This window comes from Mus musculus, chromosome 3 (assembly GCF_000001635.26).
Source record: "Mus musculus strain C57BL/6J chromosome 3, GRCm38.p6 C57BL/6J".
NCBI lineage: Eukaryota > Metazoa > Chordata > Mammalia > Rodentia > Muridae > Mus > Mus musculus.
In genome coordinates, this window is record NC_000069.6 from 134,844,924 (window position 1) to 134,857,001 (window position 12,078).

A 12,078-nucleotide genomic window follows, 5' to 3' on the forward strand; every position below is an offset into this window, starting at 1 on the left:
TATGGATCATAGAAATTGTACCCTATTGAATTTATGTTGTTTAAACCTTTGAGTTACTGACAGTTTATTGCACATCACATAAAACTGAGTTATAAATTGTTGAGTTAGTGACAGTGTGTTTCATCTCAACTGGGTTATAGCAGAGTTTTGTAAAACTCCCAAGCTTAGAGAGTTTCCTGTATTGTAGAATGATCCTCCAAGAATCAGAGTTTCCATCTTTATCAAGCCAATTGTGACTACTTGGAAGAGGTATTGATACTGAGGATGTGTACCATTGACATTCTGTTTAGAAGGAGGGAGAGCAGAGGACTATGAGACAATCTCTTAAGGTTCTCATAACCTCACAGACAACTGAATGTAATTCATCTCTAATTGCATGAGATGTTGTGGTCATTTGGTGATTCTATAAGAGTATAAAAAGTTGAATAGTGCCAGTGCAGCACACTACTAATGTGTTTCTGAGATAAAGAAATTTTCTAAGATTTCAGACTTATAAACTTATGGAATATATACCAATGTTCAGTGCATTATATTTGACTATATTAATAGCTTACATATTCCCCAAACTATACTCTTTACTCTTGTTTTAGAGTGTAATCCTTCTACTGATTAAAAAGATTTATGGTCTGGGGGTATATCTTAGTGGTAGACTGCTTATCTGAGTTTGATCCCCATGTCATATATGCATGTGCACATACACAGAAACACACACACACACACACACACACACACACACAGAGAGAGAGAGAGAGAGAGAGAGAGAGAGAGAGAGAGAGAATACTAATAGAAAATTTTAAAGTTTATTATAAAACAGTGCATCGTGTTACCTGTTGTGATGGTTTGTATATCCTTGGACCAGGGAGTGGCACCATCTGAAGGTGTGGCCTTGTTGGAATAGGTGTGACCTGGTTGGAATGGGTGTGTCACTGTGGGTGTAGGCATAAGATCCTCACCCTAGTTGCCTGGAAGTCAGTCTTCCACTAGCAGCCTTTTTTTGGATGAAGACATAGAACTCTCAGCTCCTCCTGCGCCATGCCTACCGAGATACTGCCATGCTCCCACCTTGATGATAATGGACTGAACCTCTGAACCTGTAAGCCAGACCCAATTAAATGTTGTTTTTTATAAGACTTGCCTTGGTCATGGTATCTGTTCAAAGCAGAAAAACCCTAAGACACCTGTCAACAGCCTCATGTGAACATGTGAATAGTTACCTTTTACTTTCTACATGTGTGCAAGTACACTGTGACGCATGAAAATTTGGAAACGACACATGCATCTTAGAATGCATTCATTTCAGAATTCATGACTTAACAAGATGAATGTGTGTAATAAATTTCCACTAGTATATTTAGAACACAAGGTAAATAATATTCTGGATAAGTTTTATAATATCAATAAGTAAATAATCCCTCAGTGTGAGGGAAAGCATAACATAGTATATGGAACATGAACTCTTCTTGTGTTTTAGGATTGCTTCATCCTTCGTCTGGAAAGTTAATTTTTAAATATCCCATGCCATCAATTTGAAATGCAAATAAAAAGGGAGACAATTCTGTGTGTAATACTTGAAAGCAAGCATAGCAAGAAACACAATCAATTAAAATAAAACATCTGAGGAAGAAAGAAAATAAACTTAGGAACTGAACTATGAAAGCTACCAACGAATTAAAATCTTGTTACAAGAAGTTTTCAGACTATGGTATCAAGCAGAATATGGCTGCACAGAATGATTGTCAACGTCCTAATAGCTCTATTAACAGTAAGTGAGAATACAAATGAGACAGTTGTTTGGTCTTATTCTAGACAGTTTAAAAAAAAAAGTCCTCACATGGTGAGAAAAACAAAGCTGGAAAATCTATATTTCTCATCAATAATTTCAGGTAATAGATCTGTTAAATAAAAGCAACTGTGAACTGAGAAATTGGCCTCCTAATCAGGGTTCCATTATTAGCCCCACTGTAAAAAATAGATGAAATGCTATTGTGTATACGTCAATGATGACATGCTCATTTAGTGACACCGAGAGAGATATGTTCTTTAAGTTAATCTGGAAACCCTCCAACAGATGTTCATGAAGGGATGTGTATTATAGTAAGAGACACTTATCGTATAACCCAAACAGCTTTAAATATTTGATCGGCAATAGCATCAAGATATTTTCCAATTTTAATATGTATGTCTCAATATTCTGTATTATAGAAGGTATGAAAATATGGTAGAGTTTTCTAATTGCTAATGAACTCACTGCCTTTCTGTCACAGAAGCCTCCATTTTATCTACAAAGGCACAAAGGGGTTGGTCAGCAATGATCAGCAGTTTACACAAGAGCGCTTGTGGGCTATGGTTGATCCATACATCCTCCCTCCTGAAAATGGGAAAGACTTAGATATCAAAAATGAAAACTTTTGTCAAATGTCAAACTGTGGCTCACTGACTAAATGAAAGTGGCTAAATTATGCGGCTGAGTACGATGTGTAATTTTTACTAAATAGATACGGCAACCTTTCCAAGCTAATCAATCACCATGGATCTTAATTGCTTGAAACTTGTTTTTTTTTTCTTTAGATATTTTCTTCATTTATATTTCAAATGCTAGTCCAAAAGTCCCCTATACCCTCCCCCTGCCCTGCACCCCTACCTACTCACTCCCACTTCTTGGCCATGGTGTTCCCCTGTACTGGGGCATATAAAGTTTGCTAGACCAAGGGGCCTCTTTTCCCAATGATGGCTGACTAGGCCATCTTCTGCTACATATGCAGCTAGAGACATGAGCTCTGGGGGTACTGGTTAGTTCATATTGTTGTTCCACCTATAGAGTTGCAGACCCCTTCAGCTCCTTGGGTGCTTGAAGCTTTTAATCTACAAATATGCAATTAAAAATTAAAGGTAGAACTAGATAAATAACTACCGGATTTCTTTTGCTATATAAACTACACAAGAGAAAATGATTAGCATATCCCCTCTTGCTCCATAGTCCTCCCTAGGCCCCATGAAGATCACCCTTCATTTCTCTGCTCTCAAGTTCCTGCCTTGGAAGTATTCTGATGGCATAATGTATGCATAGTTTGAGAGACCTTAGAGAAACCATTCAATTAAACGGGTTAAGAGAGGCAGAAAAGAACTGAGTTTCTTATCAATATAATAGTGTGCACCTTGAATGGATTTTAAGATGCTACAAACCCTACTCCATAACTCAAAACTACTCTCCATATTGTAAAAGAAAAAAAAATAATAAAACAACAGCAGACTACCACCAAACTCCATAATATGATGGGATTTGCCTCAACTCCCGCATTCTTTGTGGTTGATATTTTTTAGAAAAATCACATGTAACCTCTTACTTTCTGTTAAGGAAGAATTTTCATCATAAATCATCATTCTACATTCTCTTAGCATAATCCTCTAAAGCTGCCATTGCATTAATTTAAGATTGAGCTTATAAAGTTTAAAAGCATTTTATATTGCTGTTGGTCATCAAACAAAACTCTGTGTAGATGATTCAGGTTTCTCCAAACTTACAAGAAACTCTACGCTATAGTTGTTATTGACCTTTTTATTGATATTTTGAAATTTTCATATACTAATATTGAATCTACATCATTCCCCTTCCCACTTCCCCCTACTTTTCCTCCTGTGTCTCTCCCATTCCTCAAACCCAAGCTCTCTCATTCTTTACTTATAATTGTTCTACACATGCGTATACAGTATATAATTGCAGAATATATATAACTACAATCTGTTTCAATTCTCAGTTCTTGGAAACAAGATTCACTATCCCCCTCAAACTATCAATGATGTAAATGAGTGAATGACTGAAGGCAATTTTCTAAATTATTTTGTTAAGATGTATGCTCTACTCAATTTTAGACGATATGAAAATATTATTAAAAGACAAAAATTGGGCTGGAGAGATGGCTCAATGGTTAAGAGCACCGACTGCTCTTCCGAAGGTCCTGAGTTCAAATCCCAGCAACCACATGGTGGCTCACAACCATCCATAATGAGATCTGACGTCCTCTTCTGATGCATCTGAAGACAGCTACAGTGTTCTTAACTTAAGATATAGTGATAAATAAATCTTTTAAAAAAAAGACAAAAATTAACTAAAGGAACTGCGTCCACTTCGAACCCTTATTCTGAGTTTAGATGTTTAATGCCTGCTTTCTCCATTTGCACATTTAAATAAACTTTTGTAGGACACAACCTAAGAACTAATACAATTTGGAAATTCTACGGATGACCATGAGCTCTGTGAGTTTAAGACAATACACAGTGACAATGACAGGCTGCTATTTATTTCGGAAAGGAATTTGATATATATAGATCAAGCAAAGTTAATGGAATTGATTCCCTCTCTGTCCAATGAAATTACAATGTTTTCAGGTGTAACGTTATTTCCATTGAATCACTGAACACTAGAAGCACTTGTTGGAATTGCACAAAAGGTCGCATTATTCTTCATTAAAAAAGTGTTATTTTAAGAGGAAAGATTAGAAGGAAGGTCCACTACACTACATCATCCTAATGAAATAGATTTGGACCGAAGAGATATGGAGTACATTAAAAGCAGATTTTTCTTTTAATCCTTAGAATTTAGTTAGAAAATGTATTTTTCTTTCCATGCTAATCACTGTACAAAAGATTCATTTTAAATAAGTTACACTTATTTTCCAGTCAAGGTTACCCCTATAGCCCTTTTATTTTCAAATATTAATTGCAACGTGTTTAGAGTTGTTTAGAATACTTTATGTTGAATGTTTACTACAGTTATGTCATCTAATTCTTTTTAATATAATGTCTTCTTCAATGTAATCTAAGAATCATATAAGTGAATAACTGATTCACTTCTTCCTAGGTAATATTTTTAACTTATTAATGCTCACATACATCTCTGCTCCCCCATGTGTTTGTGTACGTGTGTGTGTGTGTGTGTGTGTGTGTGTGTGTGTGTGTGTGTGTGTGTGTTTTAGTCAATACTTATTGACTTTAAAATCTCACAAGGCTGATAAATAGCTCAGCAGATAACAACTCTTGGAACAAAAGCTCAGTGGCCTGCGTTCTATCCTTGAAACCCATTGAACTTGCTCCCCACAGTTACTTTCTGTCCTCTACACATTTGCCATGCCACACATGTGCCTGCACACACACACACACACACACACACACACACACACACACACACACACACAGTGTAAGTATCTGTGTCTGTCTCAGTCAGCTGCTTGTTGGGCCTCTCAGATCACACTTGGGAGGAAGAAAGCAATCACTGGAGGCAAAGAGAGGAAGGGAGCTGGGTGTGCGGGGGAGAGGAAAAGGGGAACAGGATCAGGTATGGGGGCAGGGTTCAGGGAACAGAAGAGAAGCCTTGAGGGCCAGCAAAAAGAATGGAAGCAGGCAACCTCAGGAGACAGGAGGTGAGGGGACCCTCTGGAATGTACCAGAGATTTGGGAGGTGAGAAACACTTATGACTCAAAGGGAGGGACCTTAGATGAAATGCCCAATAGTGGGGAGAGGAACTATTGTAGAATCCACTTCCAGTAAAACAAAAACAAACAAACAAACAAAAAACAGGACTTCAAGTGGAGGGATAGAGTTGCCATCTCACAGTCAAATCTCTGACCCAGAATTGTTCCTGTCTAAAAGAACTGCAGGGATAAAAATGGAGAAGAGACTGAGGAAATGTTGGTACAGTGACAGGCCCAACTTGGGATCCATCTCAAGGAGAGGCTCCAAGACCTGACACTATTACTGTTATTATGGTGTGCTTAGAGACAGGCTTGAGTTTCTTTAAAGGTGTATTACTGAGGACAACTGTTAGAATAATATATTTCTCAGTTTGATCTTTTGCCTGTTAAGGTCCAGAGGGGTTTTGTTCCCACGAGCCTAAGCATGTATTTGTTCCATTCCTACTGATGAGCAAGTTACTATCACTGGCACGAGGTACAGAACAGAATCGACTTCAAACTGATCTTCAGCAATGAGAAAATGTTACTGTTCTTTGTCCTGCTGGGTCTCCCTCTGTATCCTGTCATTTTGTTACTCTCATCACGCTGGTTCCTAAATGCCGTCACCTTCATCAGTGACTAGACCCTGCCTTTGAAACATAATCTAGTAGAGAGCAGAACAATCTCCACGGAACTTACTGTCTCCAGTCTCTCAACAAGTCTCACTCCAACCTAAACCTGGATGCTTTCTATCCATTTCCCAGTGTCTCTGCATTTTCCTATCCCCACTCCTTTATGACATCAATTATTTTTAATTAGGGCTCAGCCTGTCTACTCATCCTTCAGAGTTTTAACATGAAATGAGTTCCTTAGTGATACCAAAAATGCAATATAAACACAATTTAACCAGTCAATGGATTATCTCAGCCTTTTCTTTACAGCCCCTGTCACATTTGTAATTGATACCTAGTGAGTTCGTTTGATTAGATTATGCTGTGGTTTAGATACCGTTTGTTGCCTAGAGACTGATGTCTTGGAAGTTCAGCTCCCAATACTTGGATATCAAAGGATGGTGGAGACTTTACGAGTGAGCACAGTGGGATGTGATTAATTCAAGTCTGGGAGAGAGTAATGAGACAAAAGCAGAATTGGCCCTCAATGGCTGCTCCCATCAAGCCCATGATCTCTGCTCCACAAGCTGTCCTACCACTCTGGTGCCCTATGGGGATCTCACTAATTGCTACCAGGGCCATATCTTTGAGCTCCAACATTACAAGCTACTTAACCTTTTCTTCCTTATAAAATACCCAATTGCGTTATTACTTAAATCAGTAGAAAATAGGTTAATTCAGTGTCTGGATCATAGACTGTAAGTAATTAGAATGGCCTGTGTGCTCATGGCTATATTGGTGCTTTGTTTGGAATACCACAATAGGTTTAATTTGATGTTCCAATGAATAACTTGGGTACTTATTAATAGACTAAAAAGGGCAAAAGGACCTTCTTTAATTGTCAAGATCTGACATGATGGCTCATCAAATACAACTGAATTCAGTCCCCAGAACACGCATGAATGCAGAAAGAGAAACAAACTTCACAGAGTTCTCTTCTGATAATATTACATACTCACACAATAAAAAATAATAATAAATAAAAATAAAATTTTTAAAATGCCTTTTAATGTTTCAAGATTTCATACCACTTTGTGAGAATGTAAGTTGATTTCACATAATTCAAGTGAAATAATAGTCTACCACCTATCAAGAAATAATTTATCTAAAGTTAGGATAACTATACAAAAGGGTCAATGAAGATTTTGGACTTTGTTTTGACCTATCTGTGTTATAGGACGTAGAAAGCACTGTAAGTATATATAACTAATTGTGTGAATATCCAAATGGCAATTATAAACTTTCAGAAGCACCATAGAAGCCAAGTTGTGGCATAATTGAGTAACACACAGTTCAGTAGTACAGCAAACTTTATTGATAAGTGTGCTTGGCTCTGGAAGCTTCAACATAGCCTTAACTAAATCTACTGTGATACTTTGAAATTGAGAAGCAGTAGCAGTGAGAACAAACTCATGCTTGCCTACAGTTCTTGTGACAGCAAGTCTTCAGCGTTTAACATTATACATGAAGGCTTTGGGTTTACAAGGTTTAAAAAAATGCTACTTTTGATGCTCTATAAACTTCCAGCTTATATCCATTTATCTACTCTTCTACAGTATTTATACAAAACTTATAGCCATAATTTCTTTCTGTTTGGACTTTTACAACTACCAGAATATCCCAATAAAAGATTTCTACTTCTTTCTGTTATCCCTATAAAAAAACTTACAAGGATTTTCCATTTTTGAGCACTACGAGTAATTTTAATGTATTTAAACCTCCTTTTTCTTCTCTATGAATCTACCTCATGGTAATATCTATTGATGAGGGTATTTTAGGTGTTGAACATATGCATAGTGAAGTGTCTAGGTGTAGTTAGTAATCAGTGATTGCTGAAAGTATTATCTTCATCACCAAGAACATGAGGGGTGAATTTTAAGTAGCCTTCTATTCCGACGTTGCATTATATTATCTTGTGTGGTTCACTTTGCTTTCTGAACCTACTGTACCATTTTTATTGTCATGTCTTTTCTTTTTCTATTTTAAAGCTATAATCATTTATAATTGATATACAGATATATATTTATATTTATATATTACAATCTGATGAGTTTGAGAAAATGTGTTTAACCATGTCCACAAAATCAAGTTACTAAATATATTCAACACCTTCCAAAATTCCTTGTGCATTTTATGTGTATAGAGGGAGGTGTGTTGTTTTTCATGTTAGAAACACTTAACGTGAAAAGTTCCTAATGTCACTTGGTGCTATAGATTCTATGTTGTGTAGCCAATCTTTAAGACATTGTTTCTTGCATAATGAAACTTCATGCCCAGTAAGCATTAATTACCCATTTCTGTCATCCTTCGCTCTTTGCTTCTATGAATTTAGCTGTTAGATGCTCCTTATCTATGCAGTCTTGCAGCAAAGTAGAACAATCACAGATAAGTAGAATGTTTGTATCTAAGACTTATATATTTATTATATATCAAATAGCCTGAATTAATAATTTTCCTTTAGGTAAATAATGACTAATGTTAATCTCCTTATTCTCAATGTTGCAATGGTTAGTATATATTGGCAGGGGACATCTTGGAGTGCGTCTAGGGTTGTATGCGTGCATAAGCCAATACTGTAATATTTTCTGTAATAGTAACAACATTCTTCCTAAACCGCAAGCATAATATCTGACGAACACAAATAAAAACCATATTTGCAAAGTGCAAAATGGACCACAGTAAAAATGAAACACTATGTATTTGCATTGGCAGAAACATGAATTAAATTGATTTTATAAATAATATTTTTTCTCTACTCATAAGCTAAAATCTGGCAGTTAGCCATATTTTACCCAATTTAAAGCTGAAATTGTTTTTCTGAGATGCTCATTTACTATATGGCCTGTAGGAATAAAATGACTTCTTTTGAAAATCCAAAGAGTGGGCTGCAGTAGCCATGTGTAAGTATGCTCTTTGGGCTGCAAATGAGCATTCCCGAACTATGTGGCTGTGGACAATTATGTAATAAACACCATAAATTTCCAAGGCTGCAATAAAAACTCAGCTTTTTGGATATCATGAAGGCCAAACCTCCATTCAGGCTGAAGTTTTAGTCCCAGTTGAATGAGGATTTTCTTTTATTTTGCAGGTTTAACTGAGGGTGTGGCCACAACCTTCACATGGGGTTCTCTAGTTTGCCAATAATCTATATTACCCGTGTTATCTTATCTTAATTTTCTATTCAAAAGTTAAGCCAGCAGAGACAGAAAAGAAATGACAGTTGGTGGCTGGGAATGTAGCTGAGTGGCAAAGCACTTTCATGGCTAGCAGCAGCAAGCTTGACTCTACACTGCCAAAAGAAAAAGAAAGGAGAGACAGAGAAAGACAGAGAGACAGAGAGAGACAGAGAGAGAAGCTGTTGAGGTATCAGGCTTGTATTTTCAGGCATTCAGTAGATACCTTTTCAGTTCCATCCAGCAGACATTTATGAATTCAGATAGTGCGCTTGGCACAGCACCAAGTAATCAATACTTCCACTTACATTGTTTTCATTGATTCTCACTGCACCCCCTAAGGCGTGGATGTTCTTATTTCTATTTTAAAAATAATGAAGCTGAGTTTCAAATGGTTAAGCATGTCTCAGAATAGGATTTGGCCCCAAATCTGCCGATTCCTGAGACAGTGACATCATTACCTATCTTGCTACTTCTAGATGCAAAATCCTTATCAACTTAAGCAATGAAAAATGTCTATTAAAGCACCTTGAGGTTCAATTTTAAATTCCAATAATGAAGGAAATGACAAAATGCTCTTGTCTATTTCACATAGGTATATGGCCATTATCGATCCTTTGAAACCCAGACTATCTGCCACAGCCACTAAGATTGTCATCGGAAGTATTTGGATTTTGGCATTTCTACTTGCCTTCCCTCAATGTCTTTATTCCAAAATAAAAGTCATGCCAGGCCGTACCCTTTGCTATGTGCAGTGGCCAGAAGGTCCCAAGCAACATTTCACGTAAGTAAATTCTCTGTGATGATTTTTAGCTTGATCTATAAAACTCTTAGGGAAATGAAGATTGGGAGAAAAATTATTTGTGTAAGACAAAGACATTCCCCTGGGTAGGGGGGTGGCTTAGCCAGGGTTTCTATTCCTGGACAAAAGCAAGTTGGGGAGGAAAGGTTTTATTCAGCTTACACTTCCATACTGCTGTTCATCACCAAGGAAGTCAGGACTGAAACTCAAGCAGGTCAGGAAGCAGGAGCTGATGCAGAAGCCATGAAGGGATGTGACTTACTGGCTTGCCTCCCCTGGCTTATTCAGCTTGCTTTCTTATATAACCCAAGACTACCATCCCAGAAATGGTCCCACCCACAAGGGGCCTTTCCCCCTTGATCACTAATTGAGAAAATACCCCACAGATGGATCTTATGGAGGCACTTCCCCAACTGAAGCTCCTTTCTCTGTGATAACTCCAGCCTGGGTCAAGTTGACACAAAACTAGCCAATACAATTGACCCCTTGTCAACTTGACACACAAACACAGCACTAGTAAGCCTCAACCCTTACATTCTTATTCATCCCCAAGATCTTAAATAACTTTAAAAGTCCCACATACTTTACATATTAAAAGTTCGATTCTTTCAAAATATCCAATATTTTTTAAAATCCAAATTCTTTTTTACAATTAAAAGTCTCTTAATTGTGAGATCCACTAAAATATTTTCTTCCTTCAAGAAGGAAAAATATTAGGGCACAGTCACAATCAAAAGCAAAAATTAAACTCCAACTGTCCAATGTCTGGAATCCAACTCACGATCTTCTGGGCTCCTCCAAGGGCTTGGGTCACTTCTTCAGCCATGCCCTTTGTAGCACACACGTTGTCTTCTAGGCTCCAGCTGCCTGTACTCCACTCCTGCTGCTGTTCTTGGTGGTCATCTCATGGTACTGGCATCTCCAAAACACTGCTGTCTTCCACTGTAACTAGGCTTCACCAATAGCCTCTCATAGGCTCTCTTCATGGTGCCAAGCCTCAACTCCTTTGCATGAACTCTTCAGTCCAGGGCCATCAATTGCAACTGAGGCTGCACCTTCACCAATGGCCTTCCATGGCCTCTCACAGTGCTGAGCCTCAGCTGCTCTTTGTGACCCCTTCATGCCTCCAAAACCAGTACCACCTGGGTGACTCTTACACATTACCAAGTCCTTCTGAAGCATGAAGTAAAACCTTGGCTATCTCTGAAACACAGCCTCTTTGCTCTCAGAAAACACTTCCCAGAAGATTTCACCTCAATGATGCTGGTCTCTTCTTTTTTTTTTCTTTTTTTTTTTAATATTTTTATTGCATATTTTCCTCAATTACATTTCCAATGCTATCCCAAAAGTCCCCCATACCCTCCCCCCTACTTCCCTACCCACCCATTCCCATTTTTTTTTTGGCCCTGGCGTTCCCCTGTACTGGGGCATATACAGTTTGCATGTCCAATGGGCCTCTCTTTCCAGTGATGGCCGACTAGGCCATCTTTTGATACATATGCAGCTAGAGTCAAGAGCTCCGGGGTACTGGTTAGTTCATAATGTTGTTCCACCGATAGGGTTGCAGATCTCTTTAGCTCCTTGGCTACTTTCTCTAGCTCCTCCATTGGGGGCCCTGTGATCCATCCAATAGCTGACTGTGAGCATCCACTTCTGTGTTTGTTAGGCCACAGCATAGTCTCACAAGAGACAGCTACATCTGGGTCCTTTCGATAAAATCTTGCTAGTGTATGCAATGGTGTCAGCATTTGGAAGCTGGTCTCTTCTTAATCACACCTACTTTCTTAGCTCCAGATAACCAGCAACAATAGTCCCAGTAATGCAAAGTTTTTGCTTTAGTAGTTCTGGTATCTTGTTAATCACAGCTGATTCTTCAGCCCCAGCTAACTGGAATCACAGAATCTTCACAATCAAAGTAACAATGACCCTGAAAAGAGTCTTTAATTTTCCCTCTGAAATTTCACAAGCCAGGCCTCTATTTTCT

At 37.9% G+C, this 12,078-nt stretch overlaps 1 protein-coding gene across 1 annotated transcript in view; it reads left to right on the forward strand.

Moving 5' to 3' along the window:
• Positions 1 to 12,078, forward strand: part of Tacr3 (tachykinin receptor 3) — a 105,575-nt gene that overhangs the window by 15,917 nt on the left and 77,580 nt on the right. Inside the window, exon 2 of the mRNA NM_021382.6 lies at positions 9,888 to 10,076. Coding sequence (NP_067357.1) covers positions 9,888 to 10,076 — 189 coding nt within the window. The remainder of the gene's footprint in view (positions 1 to 9,887; positions 10,077 to 12,078) is intronic.